Source organism: Chaetomium tenue (assembly GCF_020726465.1).
Source record: "Chaetomium tenue strain MPI-SDFR-AT-0079 chromosome Unknown F5144scaffold_1, whole genome shotgun sequence".
NCBI classification, from domain to species: domain Eukaryota; kingdom Fungi; phylum Ascomycota; class Sordariomycetes; order Sordariales; family Chaetomiaceae; genus Chaetomium; species Chaetomium tenue.
The window spans coordinates 2,650,426-2,675,301 of NW_027117329.1; the positions used below are offsets into that span (position 1 = coordinate 2,650,426).

At 55.5% G+C, this 24,876-nt stretch overlaps 8 protein-coding genes across 8 annotated transcripts; 5 read left to right on the plus strand and 3 right to left on the minus strand.

Annotated features, from left to right (window-relative positions):
• The first annotated feature begins 68 nt into the window (after positions 1 to 68).
• On the plus strand, positions 69 to 1,528 carry F5144DRAFT_34565 (uncharacterized protein). The gene has a single exon (XM_066784260.1). The coding sequence runs from the start codon at positions 510 to 512 to the stop codon at positions 1,338 to 1,340; it is 831 nt and encodes a 276-aa protein (XP_066648402.1). The 5' UTR covers positions 69 to 509; the 3' UTR covers positions 1,341 to 1,528.
• On the minus strand, positions 1,529 to 2,659 carry F5144DRAFT_34716 (uncharacterized protein). Its single transcript, XM_066784267.1, has 3 exons — positions 2,303 to 2,659; positions 2,118 to 2,246; positions 1,529 to 2,064 (listed from the first exon to the last, which is right to left on the minus strand). The coding sequence occupies exons 1-3, from the start codon at positions 2,411 to 2,413 to the stop codon at positions 1,717 to 1,719; spliced, it is 588 nt and encodes a 195-aa protein (XP_066648403.1). The 5' UTR covers positions 2,414 to 2,659; the 3' UTR covers positions 1,529 to 1,716.
• A 527-nt stretch (positions 2,660 to 3,186) lies between these two features.
• Positions 3,187 to 5,330, plus strand: F5144DRAFT_34575 (phosphatase 2C-like domain-containing protein). Its single transcript, XM_066784261.1, has one exon. It carries the CDS (start codon positions 3,603 to 3,605, stop codon positions 4,917 to 4,919), a length of 1,317 nt encoding a protein of 438 aa, XP_066648404.1. The 5' UTR covers positions 3,187 to 3,602; the 3' UTR covers positions 4,920 to 5,330.
• Positions 5,331 to 6,433: 1,103 nt separating this feature from the next.
• On the minus strand, positions 6,434 to 7,174 carry F5144DRAFT_543205 (Ser-Thr-rich glycosyl-phosphatidyl-inositol-anchored membrane family-domain-containing protein; the record flags this gene model as incomplete). Its single annotated transcript, XM_066787227.1, has 3 exons — positions 6,434 to 6,588; positions 6,658 to 6,918; positions 6,982 to 7,174. 3 exons carry the CDS (start codon positions 7,172 to 7,174, stop codon positions 6,434 to 6,436), a joined length of 609 nt encoding a protein of 202 aa, XP_066648405.1.
• A 2,342-nt stretch (positions 7,175 to 9,516) lies between these two features.
• On the minus strand, positions 9,517 to 10,688 carry F5144DRAFT_480144 (uncharacterized protein; the record flags this gene model as incomplete). Its single annotated transcript, XM_066785212.1, has 2 exons — positions 9,517 to 10,158; positions 10,212 to 10,688. The coding sequence occupies 2 exons, from the start codon at positions 10,686 to 10,688 to the stop codon at positions 9,517 to 9,519; spliced, it is 1,119 nt and encodes a 372-aa protein (XP_066648406.1).
• A 1,181-nt stretch (positions 10,689 to 11,869) lies between these two features.
• Positions 11,870 to 13,886, plus strand: F5144DRAFT_597601 (uncharacterized protein; the record flags this gene model as incomplete). The annotated part of the gene is made up of 5 exons (XM_066790882.1): positions 11,870 to 12,408; positions 12,465 to 12,622; positions 12,675 to 12,901; positions 12,959 to 13,361; positions 13,429 to 13,886. 5 exons carry the CDS (start codon positions 11,870 to 11,872, stop codon positions 13,884 to 13,886), a joined length of 1,785 nt encoding a protein of 594 aa, XP_066648407.1.
• A 1,052-nt stretch (positions 13,887 to 14,938) lies between these two features.
• Positions 14,939 to 19,357, plus strand: F5144DRAFT_479270 (uncharacterized protein; the record flags this gene model as incomplete). The annotated part of the gene is made up of 6 exons (XM_066785152.1): positions 14,939 to 14,981; positions 15,034 to 15,172; positions 15,235 to 16,106; positions 16,166 to 16,385; positions 16,438 to 18,576; positions 18,805 to 19,357. 6 exons carry the CDS (start codon positions 14,939 to 14,941, stop codon positions 19,355 to 19,357), a joined length of 3,966 nt encoding a protein of 1,321 aa, XP_066648408.1.
• Positions 19,358 to 20,489: 1,132 nt separating this feature from the next.
• Positions 20,490 to 24,782, plus strand: F5144DRAFT_543209 (uncharacterized protein; the record flags this gene model as incomplete). Its single annotated transcript, XM_066787228.1, has 4 exons — positions 20,490 to 20,578; positions 20,635 to 21,509; positions 21,566 to 21,791; positions 21,845 to 24,782. 4 exons carry the CDS (start codon positions 20,490 to 20,492, stop codon positions 24,780 to 24,782), a joined length of 4,128 nt encoding a protein of 1,375 aa, XP_066648409.1.
• Between the last annotated feature and the right edge of the window lie 94 nt (positions 24,783 to 24,876).

The window sequence follows — 24,876 nt, forward strand, 5'->3', positions numbered from 1 at the left end:
GATCGAGAGTAAAATCGATAGCCGTTTCTGAGTGCTGACACGACCCGGGGATGCAGGTTGATCAACGCGGAGTAATGGCGCACAGTGTTGTGGTTTGGGAAGGTGGTGGCTGCTCGAAAGTTCTCGATTATAGAACAAGACTGCGGGGCAGGGCGGGTTTTGTGGTGGAAGCTTCGCGAGCCATGACTCAAAGTCTCAAAAGGCGGCCGATAGCAGCCGGTGCCACCCAAGCTTCTAGACCGGCTCAACCACGACCTCTTCTCTAAGCGCAACGCACCCAACATCGCGCCCTTCTCCTCTCGCGATATCGGCCGTTCCGTTATCTCGACCCAATATTCCGATTCTGAGTTGATTGGACAACATCCATAGTGTTTTTAGCCCTCTTGCAGCTGGCAGCCCGTTAGTGCGAGCAATTGGGCTCAAGAGAGTAGACGGCGAGGAGTGGCAAAGAGAGGGAAAAAAGATCGAGTTGCTGGCGATAGGGAACCCTGCAGGAGGACCCCCTGAAGATGGACGGAGTCGGGATTGACCAATTCCACCACCAACAACACCAGCACCTCAACAAAGGTCCTTTCTCATCACAACAATTACCATTGCATCCACCACGCAAACGCAAGGCCGAAGCGGCCCCCGAGAACAATGAGCGCCTTTCCAAACGGCTGAGTTTGTTGAATCTCGGTATGCGGCGGCCCGTCCTATCACAGCGATCCCCATCCATCCCACCTCAACCCCACCAGCCAGTTAACACGGCGCCAGAACAATCCGGCCAAAAGCTCTACGTCCCAGTTGAGAACCCCATTTCCCAGTCCTCCCAACCCATCACCACCACCATCCCCAAGAAACACCACTCCCGAAAACCCCCCACCGACGACGACACCCAGATGCAGCTCGACGACACCAAGCACAAAGTGTACATCTACAACCTCGACGACGAGCTCTCCTCCTCGGACAACGACAGCGACCACGAGAGCAAGCTGGTCTTCCTCCCGGACATCGAGAAGCACCTGCGTAGCAGCCGCATCCCAAGCCACGTGCTGGACCCGCGACCCGGTAGCGGCGGCGGCGGCGCTGGCAAGGAGCTGGTGCTGTACCGGTTGCCGAGCTCCCTCACGGTCCCCGAGGAGCAGGACAGCGTTCGCAAGGCTATTATTGAGGCCCGCGAGCGGGCGCGGGAGAGGCAGCGGGCGGAGAAGGAGCAGAGGGATGCTCCGGGCGTGGTGGTGCCGGAAGTGATGCCATCCTCACCGTCGTCGTCGTTGGTGGGAGGAGGGGTGCCCATGGATACTGAGTTGTTGCCGGGGTTGGAAGAGGACGACCCGGATGCGATGGAACTTGATTAATGAAAGGCTGGGAAAGGGGGGTTGTGCTGGGATGATTTGGATGATACACATGCGCCGTTGGCGCACTTTGGGCTCGGTTGCTTTTAGCGTGGTGTTATGGCCGGGCTTTACGTATTGGTTTAAGGAGTTGATGTTATTCTATTCCTTTCTAGGACTATTAAACCGTGTTTAGGTCGTCCGTGTTGTAAATGTAAAGCAATGCAGATATTGGTACCATCCCGACCCCAACGCCGTTACCTCGAATCCCAAACCGCCCCTTGCTCCTAGCTAAGGGATTATTATTAGCCACTTCACCCCTCTCTACCCTGGGGAGACCCTGTTTCGGTTACGAAGCCCTTATCCTTCAGTCTCGGAAAGGATGGGTGTTTCTCATCCCCTAGGGTCGGGCGGTACTCGGCGGAGGCCCTGGAGGTGGCGCATATGTCCCTTGTGACGGACCTGGCATCGGTGGTGAGCCAGGCGGCGGCCCATACTCAAAGCGCTCTTCGCTTGGTGATTGGCTTCGTGGGGCACCATGCTGCTGTTGATTGGGTTCGATCTTGGCTGAGCCTACTGGAGGTTCGTACATGGGGGGTCGCGGCGCATTAGGATCGTATACAGGCGGGGGCATGGCATGCATGTCGTAGTAGTTCCGCTCAGCGGTAGTGGGTATGTAGACGGCCCCCGGTTGGGCAGGCCGATAGCGAGGGTCAACTCGGGCGAGTGCAGCGCGGGAGACAAGGAACTAGGTTGGTGTTAGTTTAGCTGAACCAAGCGGGACCTGGAGGCGATACCTACTCGGTGATATCCTAGGGGTGGGAGGCCCTTCTTTATTCTTTTCTGAGCGTGCACATAGCCAACCAGAAGGTAAAGCCCGGTTATTACTATTATGCCGAGGAATAGCGACCACTTGACGATGGTCCCTGTCTGTAACGAAGTTAACTTTCTATGTCTTTTCCCAAAGCGCCATATCCGGGACGCACCCTAGTACTCCAAAACGGTACGTAGCAGCTATCCTCATCGAGATAGCCATCCTCAGTGAATGTGCAATTCTCAAACTGTCGAGCCAATAGGTGGATGACCGTTGGGGCCATACTGTCGTGGTTGTGCCGGAATCTCCGGGATGTGGGCGTTGGCTTTAAATATGTAGATCGATTGGGTGACGATGTCGTCCGGTCTAGGAAGACTAGGAGCGGGCGAAGAGAAACGAATTGTGCAAGCTCTCCAGAATGGGTGATTGTGGTGAATTGATGAAAAAAGTCGGGACTATCTGAAGAGGAGCGAACAAAGAAGAGATATGCCAAGACCGGAAACAAGATGAAGTCCGGTTCGACGTTGCATCTTGTTCTCGGGCACAATGGGCAACCGCGCGTCGATCATAGAGGGGTGGCACCTTCATCGCGCTTCATCGCCCTCTGAACGGGAGCACGAAGTGTCGCGGGACATCCCTGTCGTTGAACTGAGCCACGATCCGACTCATGAGACGGCAGTGGCGCCAGGACAGCGAAGGCGAGGCGAGGTTTCATGATGTACCCCGGCGTTTCAGGGACTGAACGGCCCGGGTGATAATTACGGGTAGCACGCATTCAATCATTCCATCTCTTGTCGCGGTAACTAACTACCTCAGGCATTTCACAGAAGGTGACGCAATATGTGCGCGTCGCGAGGACCGAGTGGCGCGAAAATTTTGCAATTTCACATGCCAATCCCTTCTGAACATCCTTTACAATAGGGAGATGGATTATCATCTGGTGTATTCATCCCATCCCTCTCAGCGCCTTTTTCAGTGTTCAGTGTTCCCCAGCAATGGGATTGCAGGCGGGCTCCAAACTAATATAAGAACGGAATAGCGTCTCGGCAATCGGCCAGAATGGTCTGCACGGGCCAGCCCGTTGCAGCCGATCCAAACCGGACGAGACGGTGGAGACAGCGGTGAAGTCCCCACACCTGCACGAAATTTCGCCAGCAGCAAGCACAGCACTCCCTATCGGCAAGGTGACATAATAACGCAGCAAAGGAGAAGGATTGGCTCCTACCTACCTGTTCATTGCGGCGTGACCTTCGGCGCTGGCCAAAGCCGAACAAACACGATTCAAACTTTGGATCTCACGGCGGACCCGATGTCCTGGACCGTCTCGTCCCCGCCAGAACCCCTATCGCGATCGCGACCCCCGAACAAGTCCGTGATGCCCTGGAAGAGGAGGTCGCTCACTTAAGCCTTCACTCTTTGCCGGCCCGGAACGGCCGCGCAGGAAAAGTCTTTGTCCTCTCTGATATCGCGAAATGGCACGCACCGTTGGTGTAGCTCGGGTGCTCTCGCTTCCATGCCGTCCCACGCCGAAAACGTTCCGTATGGGCGTTATGGCTAACACGAAAGTCTCGGCTTCCTTCAGCTCCGGACCTGCTGTCCAGCAATCAACGACTTCAGGCCCAACGAGGGCTGCGGCAGCTATACGAGCTTTACGACAACAAAACCCCACTGTTCCTCGATTTCCGCCCCCGTTGACGCGCACACGTGCCCTATATTCCACGTCCTCATCCTCCCAAACCCCCAAGTTCGTCTACAACGTCGCAGCATCATACATTGCGAAGGGCCGCTCTTACGACCCCTCGACCCACGTTTTCCAGTTCAACCCTTATAATCGCGTGCAGCCACCGAAAGCCGGCCGGGGGAAGGCCTCGCGGCCCGAGTCAGGGCAGGATGCTTTCTTCGTCAGCCGTCTCGGGGCGGTCCCTGGCGAAGTCGCGCTCGGCGTAGCAGATGGCGTGGGCGGGTGGATGGATAGTGGAGTCGACCCGGCCGACTTTTCTCACGCGTTCTGCGACTACATGGCGTCCTCGGCCGTCGCGGCGACAACCACACCGGAAGGAAGTGGGAAACCATTAACGGCACGGCAGCTGATGCAGAAGGGGTACGAAGCGGTTTGCCACGACCCGGCGATCAAGGCCGGCGGCAGCACCGCCATCGTCGGGCTGCTCACAGCAGAGGGACTCCTCGAGGTGGCCAATTTGGGCGACAGTGGTTTCATCCTGCTCCGGCTCAACGGGGTTCACGCGTGCAGCGAGCCGCAAACGCACGCCTTCAACACCCCCTACCAACTCAGCGTGGTGCCGCCGAGCATGCTCCTACGGGCGGCCAAGTTTGGCGGGGCGCAGCTCATGGACCAGCCGCGCGATGCCGAGGTATCGCGCATTGGTCTCCGCCATGGGGACGTTCTCGTGTTCGCGAGCGACGGCCTCTGGGACAACCTCTTCAACCAAGACGTGCTGCGCATCGTCAGCCGCACGATGGCACAGGCGGGCGCGTGGACGAGCACTGAGCGAGGCGTGCAGGTGGCGGTGGACTTAAGGCCGTTCACCTCTCTAGGCGAGACGGATACCCCGGCGAGCTCGCACCCCACGCTGCAGAGCATGCTAGCAACGCAAATCGTCAGCGCGGCCAAGTCCGCCAGCGTTAACAGGAAACTGGACGGCCCGTTTGCCAAGGAGGTGAAGAAGTACTACCCGCACGAGGTATGGCACGGCGGGAAGGAGGACGACATCTGCACCGTTGTGGTGTTGGTGTCGGAGGAGGAGGCGCCCACGAAGGCGAAGCTCTGAGCGCGACGTACATACGCGTGGGCATATGACGGGCAGACAACACAACTCGCGACCTTGGCATTGGTGTCATGACGGAGGGGCTCCAAAAGCCAACATCCACCTCCCGAGTTATTCCAAATGCAGCTTCGCCGAGTGTTGACAGATCCTCCCTCTTCAACTCGGAACGATTCCCCAGCTGGGAGTGACATTCTGTGCAACCGAACGGGAGGAGCGAAGGGCGTTAATAAACTAGGATATCATGTTGAAGCATGCTGCATGGTTGGGATAGACGTGTGATGTCACTTATTGCATCATTAGCAAGCGTAAAAAGTGCTTTTATAGATCTGGCTAGCTAGGTAGCTACTCTTTTACATACCCCAAAACAAGACAAGGGGAAACCAAAGTTTCAGTTACAGTCCCTCCCTCCCTCACAATCCCATTATTCCCGCGTTATCCCGTCATCTGCAACACATACACCCTTCCCAAACACCCAAGAACACCCTGTACCGTGTAGATCACGGTTCATTCCCCCTTGGCCTCAGCCAGCCTCAAGACAGCCAAGTCCCGCCACCGCACCATCCTCCAACGGTTTCTTCAACATCGCCGAAACCATGTTTTGCCGTCGCACAAGATCGACCGGCAGCAGCCCTACATCCCTGAACCAGGGCGAAGCAAGCAATCAATCAATTTGACTGACTGGCACAGCCTGTCCTGTCCTGTCCTATCCTGTCTGCACCCCACACATTGGCCCTGCAAGATCCCGCCGACCCACGCTGTTGCCACACCTTGCCTGACGCAGGTTTGCTGCAGCAAAGCAGCGTTGATCATCCCATCCGAACCGAACCCACTTTATAAGCCTGCAGGTTACCGACGAACGAGAAGTCGTCAAAAGAAGGGATGAACACCGAACCCGCGCGGTTGATGTGACGAACATGTGGAGAGTCACCGATGTCATTAGGTAGCGAACCGAGTCAGCAATGACAAGTATTAATTCCTAGGCAGATATTCAGCGTGTGCACACGCCGTTTACGCTGCCCTAACTAAAACACCAAACCGAGGCCGGCAGGATAGCAAGCGGTCCCCATTGCGACGCCCGCGCCCGCCCAAGACCCTTACGCATAAAAACGTAGATATCCAGACAGACAGGGGCGCGTGACAGAGAAACCCAGAAAACTCGCACCGATGCAAAGGGCCGGCCGGGCCCACGGTTCCTCACAACCCCCCAAACCACGTACCCGAACCCTCCACGCGCGCGCGCACTCTCTCGTCCCCGTTCACAACCAGAACCTGACTTGAAAACCTCTCCCCCCGGCCTCCGCCGAGACAATCCTGACCCGAGTTTCGCACCCGTCGCAATTACAGCATCGTCGACAAAGAACAAGGTATGTACGAGAAGACGAACGCAAAATAGACACCAAGGGGGGGTCAAGTTTCCTCAACCCCCCCTTTTCCTACCCCCCTCCCCCCTTTCCGCCTAGGTACCAACAAAAGCCCGACCAACGCCGAAAACACCTCCGCGCGGTTTTTGGCTTCTCTTAGTTGAAGAAGACGAGGGCGGCCACGGTGACCAGGACGAAGCCCAGGGGCGACGCGAAGCGCTGGCCGTTGTTGAGGTCCGGGGGAGAGCCGGTGGGGGTGGTGGTCGCGCGGGTGCTGGTCTCGGCCTCCTCGGTTGTGGAAGTGGTGAAGGCTGCAAGAAGATGGGTTAGCGGTCATGGACGGCTGATTGACGAGGGGTTCTAGGAGGAAAAAAGCTTACTGGTGCTGCTAGCCTCCTCGGAGGTGGTGGTGGACTCGGTCTCGCTGCTGCTGGAGCTGGTGGTGGTGCTAGAGGCCTCGGTGCTGGTGCTGGATTCGGCGGTCGACGTGGGCGTCTCGGTGCTAGTGACGGAGCCAGTGCCGGTGTACTCAAAACGCTTGCTCCAGTTCTTCACCCCGGTGTCGTCGATGATCTCGAAGGCATATGTGTCCGAGGGCAAGTCAGAGGGGGTCCAGGTGAACGAGCCATCGCTTCCCGTAGCTGTGGCTTGTCAGCATCTGATCTATTTCATGACGCACACAATCACAATTAGGGTTCGCTTACTGGTAAGGACAGTGACTGGCTTCAGGTTCTTCTCGGGGCCGTGCACGAGGGTAATGGTGACGGGTCCTTCGGCGTTGTTCCACGTGAGGGTAAACGGCTCACCCTCCTCGACGTCGAAGTTGGAGTTGGTAAACTGGGGCACGGCGAGAACAGCGGCCGCGAAGGCGAGAACAGCACCGAAGGAGAACTTCATTGTGAATTGATTTCGGGATAGATTAATCGGATTAAGCGAATGCTATTGACGCAACTTGCGATCAGCCAATGTTCGAGTTGAGAGAGAAATCGCATTTCGGGTGGCTCGGGGGTTGCGGCGAGTCGAGGCCATGCTTGAGACGCGCAACCCCTGGTTGCTTCCGGGGTAACCTACCGAGTAGATTGGAATGTGGTGGGGTTGTAAGTGCGGGAGTTGCGCCGGACGGTGATGGAATGGAAAAAACTGCGAGATGAACGATCGTCGGGAAGTTGGGATACTAGTATTATTGAGACAGAAAGATGACAGGCGTGAGGCCGAGTTTAAGAGTGGGAAAACGGGAAGGAAGGAGGAAGAGCGAGAAAAAGGCAGCCGGCGGCACGTTGGGGGCAAAATACTTCGATAGTCCCAAGGACGCGATGGAGGTGGAAGTGACCCTTCTGCCCTTACACCAATAGGAGGTTCCAAAATAATGAAGCCACCCCGGACCATGTTGCAATGGGGAAGCGGCGCGGCGGGCGAGTCTGGGCAGCCAGGGTCAGACAGGAGAAACGACCGGGGTCGAAAGCAAGGACTCGAAGAATCGCTTGCCTCTTTTGGCGGCTCTTCTTCACTTCCATGTCGCCGGTGCGGTGACCTCATCTGGGCTTGCATTTCCATTGCTACCTGACCAAGGAAACGAGTAACTAACTGGTATGTACACTACATAGTAAACTACGAATATCAATATTGCAAACTTCCTCGAGGTAACTAACCGGCTACTGGAAAAGTCGCACCACGGCTCTGCGCGACCTCGGCACAAACGCCCACGGATTTGTGCGGCAACAAACTCCTTCATGTCTCAACTAAGAGGCACCTCTAAAATGGACCCCAGCCTCGATCTCACCATCGGTAGGCTGTCGGCTGCCATTCCTTGTCCAACTAGCGCGTGCGGCGTCAAGTGGGAAATTGCAACTTTGACGACACAGTTCCCCACCTGAATAACTCACTCAATTCATTTACCAGCTTGGCACAAGGGCCTTGCGTATACAGGGCTGGCTGCGCCAACATGCTGTGTGACGCTGTTAAAAAATACGACGGGTTGGGGGCTGTTTGATGCCGAGAAGAATTGCTGAGAGACGGAGGGGGGACCGACTTCAGCATGTTTGCCGCGATCGCATCGTCAACAGATCGCCGACTGCAACACCCCGTGGAATGTTAAGGTTGTGGGTCCCTCATCTCCTTGTGCGCCAGATGTAGGGTCTCGCGGCATTGTGTTCCCGGAGCTGATTGGCCATGCTTGTGATCCCCGTCGAAGATGTCCTCGAAGTCCAAGATGCAGACGGTGGACAAAGCGGTTAGAAAAGCGTCCAGCATCCTCGGAAATATCCAAAAACGGCGCTGGGCAACTGATGTGCCGAACTGTGAGATGGGGGCGACGCTAACTTGGATGGAAGCCAGCTCAATGGAATGGCATCAGCCACTTGGTTTGTTGCAATGGGGGCGGAAACCGGCTTCATTCATAGATCACAGGCCTGTTTTGGAGAATGGGAACTACGACCACTGTGCTCATGCAATACACAAGATCCCGCAGTTACCCAATGATGGGCGAGGTTGCGGTTCGTGGCCGTCGAGAGCTCTAATGTTACAGTGGCGGAGCTCACCCCAAGTCGCACGGCGTGACAGGCAGCCATCATGCTGTCGACGACATATTGTGATATGATTCTTTTTTTTTCGACAAGTCGGCAATGCAACAAGGCAACTTGGGTATCCTCACGCTGCGCCTGGGTGTGCTTGCGCGTCTGCTCGCCACCGCCTTGAATGGAAACGCCTCGGGTCTCGGGAACAATGCGGCTCAAAAACATACCGGATATGTAACAATTGCATTGTTGGGCACATGCCAATTGTTTGTGCAGTGAAACAGGCATGCAAGTCACGCAATGCTCCCCATGGTAGCTCAGGAGGTAGCAGACCGTCGGCAAGTTCTCGACTTTGGAAGCACATGACGCATACCCAGCCGTGCAACAAAGGAATGTTTCGCCGTTGCTCCGAACCAAGGTTTGACGTCTTCGCGCAAGGCCCAATTCAGGCGCTGCGGTCCAGAAAAGCCGTTGCTCGCGGATAAACGGCGAGACGTAGGATCTGCAGCCGAATGCCTCACGCCGCGGAGCATCAGGCAGCGAAGGTTCTGAAACATCTCTTTGCCGCCAAAAAAAAAATCCAGCTAGAAGGCGTCGCGGCGCATTTTATACACCGAAAATATAATAGCTGATGGGGCGTTGTCTCCAGCTCCGGAAATCGGTGATGATATCCAAACTCGGAGGGAGCCCACCCCAACGGCACACTTGTACGATGGCAGGCAGTGCTCATAAGAGCAAGCACTCAACAACACCGCGGTGTACACCCTGTGTTTCCTCGGACAGCGTCTTAACAGAAGCTCCAAGTCCACGCATCTTATCGACGAAGTCGTCCAGCGAGCCGCCGACGCCGAAGTAGAGCCTCTTCGCGGCAATGAGTGCCCTAGCCCCGCCGCCACTTGAGCGCTCGGCGCGCTCACGCTGAAGGATTGAGAGGAGCGTGCTCCCGAAGCTTTCGAGCGCAAATGGGGAGTAAATGGTCTCGGAGCCGAGCAGCAGCGTCTTGGTGGTGGCGGGAAGGTTCGCGGGGACGCCAGAGCGATAAAGGAGGTCCACAAACTCGGAAGACCAAGCGCCCGAGAGAAACGAGAGGGTAATCTGCTTCGACGAAAGCGATTGCCTGAAGGCTGCCAGGACTTCGGGCGTCAGTTCCAATTCTCCGTCCGGGGTGAAGGCCTCATTGAGGACGGCGTTCTCGTTCCTCTGCTGCAGCGCCCATGCAAGGACCAAGTTGGGGAGGGTCACGAGAAAGAGGACGGTCGGGTTGTAGTCCGCAAGTACGAGCATCAATGGCTGGTTCTGCTCGGACTTCCTCTCTGTCAAGGCCCATTGAAAGAGAGCGAGAGAAGGTAGCGCTGTGCCGCAGCCCAGCTGCAAGGTGTGTCAGCAAGAAATGCTTGAACATGCGAAAGGTGTTGCCGCACCTCAATCAGGACGCAAGGGTCTTGTGTCAATAGATCGGCGACTCTCTCGCCGGCGAGCACCTTGACCAAATCGACACTGCTCTCCCAGCTCTTGAAGCCGCCTTCGTAGATGCCCGTCTTGACGTCGTGCTCCCCGAGGGCGGCCTCTGACTCAGAGGGATTCTCGGTGTTCTCCTCGGCCATCAACTGGACGCGCACATCCCATAGCTCCCGTCGGGGCAGTTGGATGACGCGACCATCCCCAAGATCGACGTCCAGCAGACCGAAGGCGATCTTGGATGGCAACTTGGAGAGGAACTCTTCCGGGTCATGCTGCGTCGGCGGGAGCAGCGGCTTGCCTTGGACGGGGAACGCACCCGCTGTTGCTGGGGACGGTCCTGACGCACTGTTCCCAGAGGGCGGAGGTGGAGGTGGGGGTGCTGGAGCTTGATGGTCCTCCTCTATGTCGTCGCCAGCGAAGGAAAATGAGAACGCCATGTTCCACCCCTGTTCCAATAATTCTCAAGACCGGACCGAGTCTCAATCCTTCCGTGGCCCAAGTGTTGCTTTTCGAATGGAGATGCGGTTCACCGCAGCTGGAAAAGTTTGCCACAAAAAGTGAACGTTGCTTCGCCGTTGAGGGTTCCTCGTTTAAACCATTGCCCAGCTGAAAATCCAACCCAGTCGTATCTGTACGTATACTGAACCGAATCGCAGGCCTCCTGTGAGTTGATGGCTCGTGAGGGAGTTTAACTTTTTTTTAACGCGTTGCGGGGCAGCAAGGTACGCTCATGGCGGGGCAAATCCGGAATCCTAGCCAAGCTCGGCCGGGGCCCGTACTTACAGCCCGTTCGGCTAAGCATTTCATTCGCCCTTCTGCAACTTCCCAGATGCAACTCTAAACCGCTGTGGTTGGACAAAATACGACTGGAGCACACGACCTACCCTGCCTCACCCTGAACCTGCTTCAGCCTGCTTACCAGCAAACAAAGAGATGGAGAAAACATGCATCGGGAATTCCTGAACAAACTGCGCCAATTGGATTCCAGGTTCCGAAGTCAATCGGGGATGGTCGGCACCGAATGGCCGTCATCAAGCTGAGGAATACCTAACAAAGGTACCTCCAGAGTTCGCATGTCTTCATCCGGCAGTACATACACGCAGCAGCACCCCCGACTTCCAGGGGCTGTTAGTCGAGTATCATCCGACAGCTAGCCCATGGCAAAGTCTCGGCTGCCGTAAATGGACCAACTGTATAAGTGCTTGAGCTGGCCGGTACCTCCACTCCATCAAGCTGGACCAGGGCAAGGAGCTAGCCCTAGGTCGTATTTCTTTAAGAGTTCCCCCGTGTTTGTCCTGGTTTTGAATCCTGTTACCAGTTTGCAGACCCGGAAACCCGGCTAGGACACCTGGAATTCCGTTCAAGCTCTTGCCAATCGTGGGAATCGAAACAAGGTTCGGGACCGGGTGCGGAGAGATTACCATTTCTGCGGTTTTATCCCGCCCACTCCTCTTTATCAATGCATTTGCCTTCTTCCTCCGGATCCGTTCTGGACCGGGATATAAATCAAGTAGTCGAGGGCCCCAAACTTTCGGTTCAAACCCAAGCCATCTCTCACGAAACCGACCCTCGGAAACTACCCCCAACTCCCCCTTCTTCCTGCCCTTCCGAGCCAACCATGACGCCCGTCGAAGTCATGACGCAACCCAACGGCCACTCAGCGACAGAGGCGTCCTTACTGGCCAGCGCCAGCACTTACACAGTTCGAGAACAACCGCTCGGATCAACCCGGCACATCCGCATCGTGGGCATCGGCGCCGGAGCGAGCGGGCTGAACCTGCTGCGGACCCTACGGCTCAACCTCAGCAACTATGAAGTCACCATCTACGAGAAGAACACCGACGTGGGCGGCACCTGGCTCGAGAACCGCTACCCGGGCTGCCGGTGCGACGTCCCCAGCCACAGCTACCAGTTCTCGTGGCGGCAGAAGAAGGACTGGTCCAACTTCTTCGCGGGGGCGGAGGAGATCGGGGCTTACCTGTGTCAGGTGTGCGACGAGGAGGGCATGAGGGACTCGATCAAGACTTCTCACCAGGTGGTTCGGGCGGAATGGGACGAGCAGGGTGGGCAGTGGGAGTTGACGGTTCGGAATTTGGAAACGGGTGAGGAGTTTGGTGACCACGCCACCTTTCTCGTGGACGGGTCGGGAATTTTGAAGTAAGCGGCGGTTGTTGTGTCTGATGGGTAGCTGGTATACTGACTGTGAGGGATAGCAATTGGAAGTGGCCAGAGGTTGATGGCCTCGACGCCTTCCAGGGAAGCCTAATCCATACCGCGCAATGGCCGAAGGACTTTGACCATACGGGCAAGACGGTTGCTGTCATCGGCAATGGCTCGAGCGGCATCCAGGTGCTCCCTGCGCTCCAACCAGGTAAGCAGCTGCAAAGGATAGCTATTAACAACCTCGAGCTAACAGCATCTAGGGACTGAGAAACTGTACCACATCTTCCGGACACCCACTTGGGTACTGCCACCCAGGATACAAGCATGGAAAGTCATGGGCCAGGCGGGGGAGATTCTCAGCAAAATCCAGATGGACGCTCTGGAGAACTTTTCCCAAGAGACGATCGACAAGTTCCAGTCCGACCCCGAGTTCTACCGCGAGTTCGTGAAGAAGATCGAGGTGGAGGTGAACAATGCGTTCCCCGTGGTAAGTGATTTTCTTGCCGTACTTCCGTGTTGCCGTTCCTGGCTAACAAGCTGCTAGGTCCTCACACAGAGCCCTGTCCAAGCCTTCGCGCGCGCAAAGGTCACCGAGTACATGACGGCCATGCTCGGCGGGAACCAAGAGCTCTGCAAGATGCTCATACCCGACTACCCGCTCGGAGCAAGGAGAATGACCCCCGGACACAGCTACCTCCAAGCCTTGACCAAACCCAACGTCGAGTTAAGGAGGTCCGGGATCAAGAGGTTCGTGGCGGAGGGCATCGAGCTCGAATCGGGCGAGGTCCTCAAAGTCGACGCCATCATCTGCGCCACGGGCTTCAACACCTCCTTCCGCCCGCGCTTCCCCATCATCGGCCGCGACGGCAACCTACAAGACCGGTGGGCCAAGGAGACACCCAAGGCATACATGTCGTGCGCCGTACCCGGCCTACCAAACTACTTTAGTACGCACTCCCCTCCCCCCCTTCTTCTTCTCTCGATCTCAACCCCCCCAACTAACCCCCATCCCAGCCTTCCTCGGCCCCAACGCCCCCATCGGCCACGGCAGCGTCTTCACGCTCAGCGAGCACATCGCCAAGTACATCGTCCGCGCCATCCACAAATGCCAGACCGAAGGGATCCAAGCCCTGGCCCCCTCGCAAGCCGCCGTCGACGACTACTTCGCGCACATCTCGGCCTTCATGCCGCGCACCGCGTGGGGCGCGTCCGGAAGCCGCTCCTGGTTTAGAGATGGCCGGGTGGATGGGCCCGTGACGGCGCTGCATCCGGGGAGTCGGGTGCATTTTTTGCATATGTTGGAGGGGTTTCGGGGGGAGGATTGGGAGTTTGTTTATTTGGGGGCTGAGGCCGGGGGGAAGGGTGGGGGTGGGAATCGGTTTGCGTATTTGGGGAATGGGTTCTCGAGGAGGGAGTTGGATCCTGAGGGGGATACGGCGTGGTATTTGGATGAGGAGGGGTTTCGGGGGTAGAGTAGAGGGGGGAGGTCGGTAAGAAGGGGTATGAGCGGGGGTTATGGGTGAGTCTATGGCTGGCTCTAGGGGGTGTGAATCTGGTTCTTCCGAGGGAAGCCGTCTTGGGATCTATCTACATTGGTTTGGGCATCATTCCGACCTTTCTTGTGGTGTTAATGGGATGGGGTGGTGGCGGTGGGATTTGTGTGGTTAGAGAGAGGAATAACAACCACGATGAGGCATCTCATAAAAGAGATACATAGAATTCTGACATGAAATGAGACGAATCAACCAATATTTTACGAGACACCTCCATCATGATACCAACTCGCTTGCCCGCTTGCTTGCTTCCGGTGTGTCCTTTTATCGGCCCGGGGGCCAGGCCCCTGTATTTCCGGGCACGAAACCAACCAAGCTCTGGTAACAGGGGGCGGTGCGCGCCATCATAGGCTCCGTCCTTTCCGTGTACACACAACCACACGGCGGCCAACAGCAGCTTAGAGAGCGTACCGATGCAGTGGAACGCATGACAGCCTGATGCAAAAAGAGGGGTGTGGTAAAGTATATGTACATCCTTCTGTGGATTTTGTGATTGCTCTCTCGGCGGTGCGTCCAATATTTGACAGTTTCCAGGTTCTGCCCGATCCGATTCGTCAAGACGATGGTGGAAGCAGGCGCCCGCCATCATGGCGGTGAGGTGGTGAAGCTCGTTGGATGATTGGAGTTTACTATGGCCCAACAACACAGATCCACGGTACCTAGGTGGGGATGAAGCTCAAAGAACTCTCCTGTAGGTCTGTATGGTTGTACAGGACCTGTCATGCCGCGACTTCTGCATGTTGGGCGCTGCGACGGACCCCGGCGCAAGCGATGCACTTCTCATTGGAGGGTCGTATTGAAGCCCACAAGGACGCCTCTTTCAGTATAACCTTGCCGCTGAATCCGTTTGCTTTTGGGGTATTCCCACCGGCCATCTCTCTCTATGCCGCACTCCTCTGGGTGTATGACACTCCCAGTGTCGTGCAAGACGGCTTAATATCAACTATTTGGCGAGGAGGGCGAGGCCAGCCATGGCACCTAGTGGAGATGAAGCCGTTAACCTCCTCTCTCTCGGTGCGTCACGTTGTTTTTCTCATAATTGTCCACGGTGACTGACCTTGCGCAGATGGCGGCGGTGTTCGGGGAGTCTCCTCGCTCGTCATTTTGGATGCCATCATGACCGAAATGAAGGACAAGTATAATCTTGATGAGACCCCCAAACCATGCGACTATTTTCATATGATTGCCGGAACTAGCACTGGAGGGTAAGCTATTAGAGGACATGAACATGGTAAAGGGCGTGGCAACGGCTTACCTTACTACCCAGGCTCATCGCGATTATGCTGGGACGATTACGCATGTCAACTCGAGAGGCCTTGGACGAGTATGATAACTGCGCCGCCAAGATCTTCTCGAAGAATAACCGCAAGAAATGGAGCGTCTCGGAAAGGTTTCGGGCCACTGCGCTTCAAGAAGCCGTCGAGGGCATCGTCAAGGCACGCGGTCTAGGGGAAACCATGTGGGATCCCGAGCACCCCGACAAAGGGAAAGCAATCGTCTGTGTCATGCCATCCAAGAGCATCGAGGATGCCCGGGTAGTGCGTTCCTTTCCAGGAGACCCGGGCGAGCCGCAGTGGGATAGGAACATCACCATCTGGCAGGCCGCGAGAGCTACCACGGCAGCCTCGTCTTTCTTCAAACCACAAAAGCTAGGCGACGGGCCCGAAGCGCAGACATACATCGACGCGGCCATTGGCGCCAATAACCCTATCAAGTACCTCTTGGATGAAGCGGTACTGGAGTTTGGGACGGGTCGGCGTCTCGGTTGTGTTGTTAGCATCGGCACCGGTACTCGCCATATCGAGTTGGGGAGAGCCATCACGGGCCTGAAGAATTTCGTTCAAGCCCCTGGCTGGTACATCCATCTGATCAAGGCATTAAAATCGAAAGCGACCGACGCGGAGGAAGCCCATCGCCAACTTCAGTCGAGGCTGGCCCGTTTTCCTGGCTCCTATTTCCGGTTCAACGTCCCAGAGGCGGCCGAGAAGGTCGGCTTGCACCATTACGAGAAGATGCCCGAGCTGAAATCGTTGACGACGGGTTATCTTGACGAGAGAGCAATCAGCGAGCAGGTTCAGAAGATAGCAGAGGTCTTGAAAACAGACGTGTTCCACCACGGCCTTATGCTCGGCCACCTCAGTACGGAGCTTGTTGGTCTTGGAAAATTTGCCTTTTATGTTATGCTAATCTTCCAATAGGTCTCGACGAAGAGCAAGTGATCCTATCAAACCCGATTCAGAAACTGGGAATGTCGAGCTCTTTCTTCACCGGACGGCAAGATATCTTGCAGAGCCTTGACTCACTTTTCTCTGAGCGCAATACCGGAGGAAAGCCGCGCCGAGAGTGCTTACTACACGGCATGGGCGGTGTCGGTAAGACACAGATCGCAATGAAAGTCGGTGAGGTTTTCGAGGCCAGGTATGTACCTTCTAGTATCCCTAGTTATGCAACCTGCCTGACCGTATGGCAGATTCAAGTATATTTTCTTCATTGACGGGTCGATGCCTTCCACAATCTGCCAGAGTTATGCCCAGATCTGCAAGCGGCACAACCTAGGAAACGACAGTACCGAGGCCATGCAGATCCTTGCGATGCAGTGGATGGAAGAGCTGACGGAAGAATGGCTGATGATCTTCGACGACTGCAACTTGGCTGACCGGCGAAGCCACCTCCCTGGCAGAGGCAAGGGGAACATCATCTACACCTCTCGTTTGGCATCGCTCAAGCACGGCCTACCCCCTGATTGCGTTTTTGAGATCACACCATTCGGTATACCTGACGCCGTCGAGCTTCTCCAGAGAGCGTCTGGCTTCCAAGGCGATCCTGAAATCCACCCGGACGCCGCCTTGGCCGAAGATATTGTGAAGGAGCTGGGGTGCCTCCCGCTGGCCATCGACAAAGCAGCAGCGTCTATCAGGGATGGAATGACGCTAGATCACTATCTCACGGGTCTTCGGACTCGCAAGGTTGGCATTCTCCACGACCCCCGCTTCAAGGACAAAAACGTTGAGAACCCGACAGTCTATGCCGCCCTAGAACTCTCTTACGCCGCCATGGAGGCACGACGGCGCCGTGGAGGGAGGCAGTTTACCGGCCGTTCCGCCGTGGTGGCTCTTAAGTTATTGGGGGTGCTCTGCTTCTACCATCACAAAGACTTTCCGATCACGGCCCTAGAGAGCGCGGCTAAGGAGCGACACAAGCGCAAGGCACATTTGGTTTACCCGCTAAGCAAGATCATGGAGCCTCCCGACTCGGATCTCGACTGCATGTTGGAGGTCAAGGAGGACGGGAGCTGGGATGTGAACTGGGTATCAGTGGGGTTAAAGGTCCTAGAGACTTTTTCTCTCGTCAAGCGTGACCGCAAGACATCCACTGTATCGATGCACGTCTTGGTCCACAGCTGGGCCCGACACCGAATGGAACAAGATATGTACCTTCGATACTGCCTAGTAGCCAAGATCATCCTCAGTGAGTCGATTGTGCTCTCATGGAGATGGCTCGACAAAGCAGATGCCCGGTTGATGGGCCCGCATGCTGCCGCGTGCTTGGTGCGTCGATCGAAAGAGCTGCAGCACGATGAGTACGAGGCCCAATTGCAGCTGAAAAGGGGGTGGATGTATGAGTTGAACAAGGGGTTTGAGGATGCCGAGAGAGAATTCCTTAAGTGCCTACGCTTTTGGAAAGTGGAACAAGGCAACGATTCTTGGAACGTTATCAACACCTTACAACGGTTGGCCGCGCTCTACCATGAGATGGGCCGTTTGGGGGATGCTGAAATGGCTTACTTGGAAACCGCCAACAGAATGCACAAGAGGATCAAGGAATGCGAGGAAGCCATAACGGCTGTGGAAGAGGCCGAACAAAACGCAGTTTCCCAGGAGCCTTCTGAGGCTCGATCGAGTTGCGATCCAGAAAACCTCCCCCAAAAGCCACCACAGATGAGAAACCGCTCATCCAGAACCCTCAGGCGGCTCCTCGAGAACAGTCGAGACGGCTTCTCGAAAGGCAAGGAGGTGGCCAAACCCACCGATCTAAGCCCACCACCAGAACAGATAGTCGCGAAAGCAGAAAGGCCACAACCTCTTGACGACATTGACCTATTCTGGATACGATACAATATTCTTCACGGAAAGCTAGCGAAGGTGTATATGGATCAGGACAGGTACGGTATGGGCAAGCGCATGCTCCTCAAAGCTGCCGAGAACCTCGAGAGTTTGCTGCCAGAAGACGACCCGGAGCTCCTGAGGGTGCAAAATGAGGCAAGATCGATCACTACGCCTGGGGACTATAAGTTTTGGGCAAAGCGTCTGAAGCACTGGTATGCCCTTGAGGATGAACCGGATAATGCTGAGTATCGGGACCCCGAGGTTGGGTGGCAGCTCATGGTCGCCTACGCCGATTGCCTGCTCAAAAACAAGATCTATGACGAGGCATACCGGCAGTACTGTGAGGCGAAAGAGATCTTCGAGCGAATCTATGGGCCCTACGACAAGAAGATACTGGAAATATTACGACGCATGGTCGTTTGCAAGATAGAAGCCAACGATTGTGACCTTGCAGTGGGAATCGCGAGAGAGTGCCTCGGCCGGTCAAGGCGGGTCTATGGAGAGTGCCACCAGGAGACGGCGCTGGCTTTGGAGAGACTCTGGGAAGCTCGCTTCTTCCAGACGCTCGAAAGCGATGACGAGGGAGAAAAGATTCTACGCGAGGCTCTCACTAGGGCAGAGGAAGCCCTTGGTCTCACCCATTCTATAACAAGTCGGATTCGGCACAGGCTGCGGCTGGTAACGCGAGACAAGAAGAAACCAGTTGCATTTCCAACAAGACTTTTGGTCAGGTCAACGTCGATAGATGAGGCATGGAAAGAGTCTAAAGCCGAGTTGGAGGTCATGAAGGCCGAGCTTGGGGAGGACCATATCCTGGTCAAGCGCTTTACCCGTTTTGTGGGCAATGGTCCAGCAAAAACACGCGGGGAGCAACTTAAAAAGGTTTCTGAGTGCTTTGGCCCGGACAGCACATTGGCAAAACAATGCCAGAAAGACATCGAGGACGAGAGGCAGGCCACCTTAGCCGAGGCTAAAGAGCAAGATGACGAAACCAACCCTGCTAAGCCCCGTCGTCGTATCTATCTTTGCGCCTGCGGTGAACTCGAGCATGCGGAGGGATCGTGGCAGAACGAGGCCCATGGAAGCGAGGCAGCTCAGTCCGGCAACAAAGAGTGCAGTTTGCGTGATGGAAGGGATGGCGAAAGGCCGCAGTCAAAGGCGCCGGACGCGCTACGAGACTCGGGAGAAAGCCTATCGACAGCAACGACGCCTCTGAATAAAATGAAGAGCTATACCAAGGACCGGTGGCTCAATATACCCATGTATTTTGCTGGCATGTACTAGACTAACAGTAGATGATACCAGACGGTTATAGATTGGTTTCGTCGCCCCTTCGCGTGCCTTGGTATTCGTCACGGGCGTGAGCTAGGCGGTGCGGCGTTGAAGAGATTCTGGAGTCGAGGTGGTCATCTTTATTAGAAAAACTTGTCAGATTATGGTCGATGAGAGTTAGGTAGCCATGGCAAAAGGCACGGCACTAAGGTCCAAGGATTTGAGCTTATAAAGAAGCAGGCCAGAGACAGCAGACTAAATTCCTCTTGATGGCCGGATTCTGGAACTTATCGAGATCGAGCCCGGCGACGGCCAGTGTAGACAAGGGGACAAGTGGTGATTGAGTGGAGTTTTGAACGTCAGGTGCACCCGTGACTGCCGCCGAGGCTACCTAGTCGTGTAAGTCACTTTTATATATGTCTTTCGGTAGCCCGACATCGTCGACGCAACCCTCACCTACTTATACTATCTTGGCTGGTGGTGGACCTAGGTAGGTAGGTACCTACCGAGGTACTCATAAAGCCGGAGGGCTTGCCTGAAGCTCAATACCGTGCAGGATGTTCAGGTAAACCATCCCTTAGCACGGGCTGGGAGCTAATAAGGCTACACATAAACGGGATGCCTCCATTTCCCGTGCCACCGAGCCATTGGTTTTCAAGGGCTGGACATGCATGAGCATGCAGATGTGCGACAGAAACTCGGGAGGTCCCAGGACCCCAGCGTCTGGTCACCGCCAAAATATGCAGGTCGATTTTAGCGGTTATGGGGCACTTGTTATTGGAGGGTTGCACTGCGCGCTGGCCCAACATGCTGCATGCCCAATTAGCCCTGTCAGGGGGTGTTAGGTATAGTTAGGTATGTATGTATGTATAATTGGCGTTCCCTCGACCCAAGGCAGGGTTGCATTTCTCTCCTGATGATCCACAAAACGTACTTGACAACATCCTGCGGGTATGCTTGGAATTCATACAAACGCCGTCAATGCCAGCCAGAAACGATGAGGAAGCCATCAACCTCCTCTCTCTCGGTAGGTTCTCGCGCCTTTGTCCATATAGGTAACCTTGGTCATGAGGATTCATGCTGACAGGAGCCAGATGGTGGGGGTGTACGAGGAGTGGCTTCACTTCTCATCTTACACGAAATCATGATCCAGATCAAGGAGTCTTGCGGCCTTGAAACAATTCCCAAGCCCTGTGACTACTTCCATATGATCGGAGGGACTAGTACAGGAGGGTGAGTAAAAGCTCGAAAGGGGCTGCGCTTGCAACTCTTTGCTGATCTCTCTCCAGCTTAATTGCGATCATGCTCGGAAGGCTCCGCATGTCGACAGAGGAGGCTCTACGGGAATACGACGAGTGTTCTCAAAAGATCTTCTCCTCGAGCAACAAGAAGTGGACCACTGCCACTGAGAAGTACAAGGCCACTGCTCTCAAGATGGTCGTTGAGGATCTCGTTCGGCGGCGCAACATGGGCGAATACCTCCGAGACGCATCCCTCACTCACGATTCCAAAGGGCAATGTTTCGTCTGTGTCATGCCCGCCGAGAAAATTGGCGAACCTCGCCGACTCCGGTCTTTTAGCACTCACGACACCGACCGTGATGGTTTTACTGTCAAGATATGGGAGGCCGCACGCGCTACCACCGCTGCTTCCGTCTATTTCAAGCCCATGACTGTCAAGGTTGGGCCGAGCACGGAGGAATTTATAGATGCCGCTATAGGCTGCAACAATCCCGTCATCTACCTTCTCCAGGAAGCGGCGGCCCATATTGGGAAAGGCCGGCGGCTTGGTTGTCTCATCAGCATCGGAACAGGAACGAGGGTAGTCAGGATCGGGAGGGCGTCGACGGGTGTGAAGAATGTTGGGCAAGCGCTGAAATTCATGAAAGAACTGATTGGGACTCTAAAAAACACTGCAACCGACGGCGAAGACGCGCATCGCCAGGTCCAGGAAAAGCTGGGGGACTACACGAACGCGTACTTCCGTTTCAATGTCCCCGATGTCGCCGACAAGGTTGGGCTGGACAAGTATCTCCAGATTGGTACTCTCAAGGTTGCAACATCGGCCTACTTAGCCCAGCCTCTTGTGGCTGCTCAGATCCTGAACGCGGCCGACGGCCTGGGCCGTAACTCATCCGAGCATGGATTAACTCTTGGCCACGCCGGTAACAAAACCCTCCTTGTACTGATTTTTGTATTCGATACTGAATTGGAGAACTAGCCGGCATCGATAAGGACCAGGTAATCTTGACTACACAGGAAGCCCGGTCATTAGGTGACATCAACCGCTTCTTCATGGCGAGGGATGACATATTGGCCAAGCTGGACAATTCCTTCTTCTTACGAGATACCAAAGGCAAACCTCGACGGGAGTTCCTCTTGCATGGCATGGGTGGAGTGGGCAAAACCCAGATTGCCTTGAAGGCCGCTGACGATCTCGAGGAAAGGTATGTCCAAAGTACTTCTTGTCAGTAATTCGCTTTCTCTAACCCACAAATAGGTTCAAGTACGTCTTCCACATCGACGGGACAACCGAACCGTCGGCGAACCAGAGCTATGCTAGGATTTGCCAGCAATATTGTCCGGGGTATAGCCAAACAAGGGCCATTCCCTCAGGAACCATCGACGAGATGAAAGATGTGGCGCTGGAATGGATAGGAGGGCTGTCAGAAGAGTGGCTCATCATCTATGACAATCTCCCCGATAACGGCCGCCTAGCGCCGACTCTTCCACGCCGGAACACGGGCAACATCATCTATACTTCGCGATCTCAAGGTTTTCTGGCGGACCTCCCTGCAGAGTGCGTGTACGAGGTCAACTCATTCTCCGAAGAGGACGCAGTCGAGCTGCTCCTGAAGATTGCAGGGAACGAAAATCTTCGAACAAACGAGGAGGAAATGAAAGCGCTGCGGGCTAGTGTGGTCGAGGTCGGCGGTCTGCCCCTCGCCATCGAGGCTATGGGATCAGTTTTGAGAAAGGGGGATTGCACCCCCCTGACGTACCTACGGAGATTCCGCAACCAGCAAAATAGGCCCGCCTTACTTAGTAAACAAAATAATGACGGCTCTTCACCGGCTCGTCCGGCACTGTATACCGCGCTCGACCTCTCCTATGACGCCCTCATCAGCCTCCGGAGGCGCGAGGGGCGAGGCGTTATGGGCACTGCCGCGCATAGCGCTCTGACGGCGTTGAACCTGCTCTGTTTCTACCACAACGAGGAGATTCCAGTGGGCATGATAGAGCGCTCAGCCGAGGAGCGGCAAAGATGGGGCAGTAATGGGGTCTACCCCCTTTCAAACCTTACAGACGATCCGTTCATGGATGCCACTAACCTGTTCACATGCAAGTACCCCAGCAAGAAATGGGATGCTCTCCATTTCAACCTGGGCGTGCAGATTCTCCAACAATTTTCCCTCGTCAAGCATTCACGGAAGAGAGACACTGTCTCGATGCACGTCATGGTGCAAGCCTGGGCCCAGGATAGGATGGCCAAAGAGACGAGGAAACGGCTAGCCCATGCTGCTAAGGCCGTTCTTATTGAGTCAATAAAGCCGGGTTGGAATAGGCTGGACCAAGCGTTTCTGCGGTTCCTACCTCCTCACTTGAACGCTTGCATGGCCCACGAGGCCGAATCCGTCGGCTATCACCACGAATACGAGGCTCACCTAGATTTCAAGCTGGGATGGTACTATTACCAACAGAAGCAGTTCTCGCATGCCGTGAATCACTTGCAGAGGATGCTGCCTGTATGGAAATGCAACACCGGTGGCTACAGCCAGACGGTGACTTTTGGTCTCTCGCTCTTAGCAAACGTCTACCACGAAATGGGCCGCATCGGCGACGCGGAGGCAGCCTATCTGGAACTGATCGAGATGCTGGACATGCGCAAAGAAGACCTTCTGGACGAGTACAAGAAGCGAGAGGAACGGATGGAGCGTACAAAGAAAGATCTGGAAAGACAAGCTAGGTATCAGAGCGCAGCCCGCCTTCTCTTGTTGAGGAGGTCAACCGACCAAATTGTCACAGACGATAGAGACCAAGCCCTTAGCACTCCAGACACGCAGGCTTCCGCTGGGAAGCGTGATAACGCACCCCCGCCGGTATTCAAGACGCTAGAGCAGAGCATCGAAAAAGTCGACGCTGCCACCGCTCGGGAAACCAAGGAAGAATCCCTACTGGAGTGGAACGATGAGGTGGGCCGTACCTACGCAGAGCTAGCAGGCATGCTGTTTGACTCAGGGAGACACAAAGATGGCAAAGAATATCTCAGAATGGCCATTGAAACAGTCAAAAAGTATGCCGATGAGCACGACTTTCAGGTCTGGTCCTGGGAGGACGAACTCATCCGTCGCTCGGGGGGTGCAGATCTGCCCCATTGGCTCCAGCGCTACAAGGACCTCCGGGCCCTGCCACCGGATGTCTACGAGAAGTTCCCAGGGCACGAATACGCCTTTGTGCTGTCGATTGGTCTGGGGCAATCATATCTCGGGGCGGGCGACCTCAAAGGGGCCTACGAGGTCTTCGAGAGTGAGCTCGAACGGGCCCCGCTATTGTACGGGCCCAGCGATCCCAAGACGCTCTACCTGATGCGCGCCATGGCCGAGACTGCTTCTCACCGCGGCTTGTTTGAGGAGGCCAACCAGTTTGCCAGGAAGGCGGTGGAGCTGGCCAAGGCTGCGTATGGGCAATGGCACTACGAAACTGCCAGGTCCCTGAACACCCTGGCCGTTATCCTGGTGCCTCAGACGTTGGACTTGGGTCAAGGTTCGGAACATTGGAATATCATGAAAGAAGCGTACGACGCGGTACGGGTTGCGTTTTGGGAAGGGCATCCAATGGCTAAGAAACTCAAGCATCGGTTGGAGTTGTTTGCGGCCATAGCGGACGACAAGGGGGAGGCGAGCTCGGAGCCAACTCAACTATCACAGGAGATTAAAGACAGGGTCTTCGCTGCCGGCGCCCCGAAGTCGAAGAAGGAATGGATGGAAAAAGCGTCCGTCGCGTATGGAGAAATTTTGAGTGAAAGATACCGGACTAGGGAGAAGCTAGCGAAGCCGCGGCTCCGACAGCAACGGGATACAGATGCGGGACTGCAACTCCTCGGGATCAACGACCAATCAATACAACATACGTCTATAGAAGGTAAAGAAGAAGAACGCGCCGAAGCCCGAAGGAAGCGGAAGGGGAAAGGGAAGGAAATCACCCCGCCGGCCCCCATATCTGGTCTGAATGTCAAGGAGGAAAGCGGCTCCAGGACTTCAAAACAGGCTACCGAGCTAGCCAAGGAATCGATAGACAGTGAACGGCAGCCAGGCGTCAAGGGAAAAGGGAAGGCCGCGTGGGAGCCAGTGGAAAATGAGTTAGGAAGTGAACTTGAAGGAAGTGAAGAGATAAGGCGACGAGGGGCCACCAGCAGCCCTCAGCGGAGAGAAGCGTAGCTTCCTGCAGGTGCTTGAATACAAGATCAGCTTGGGAACTGACTGGAACACTGCCAATACCGCATTAAGTCGAGGCCTTGAATCCTCCCGGAAG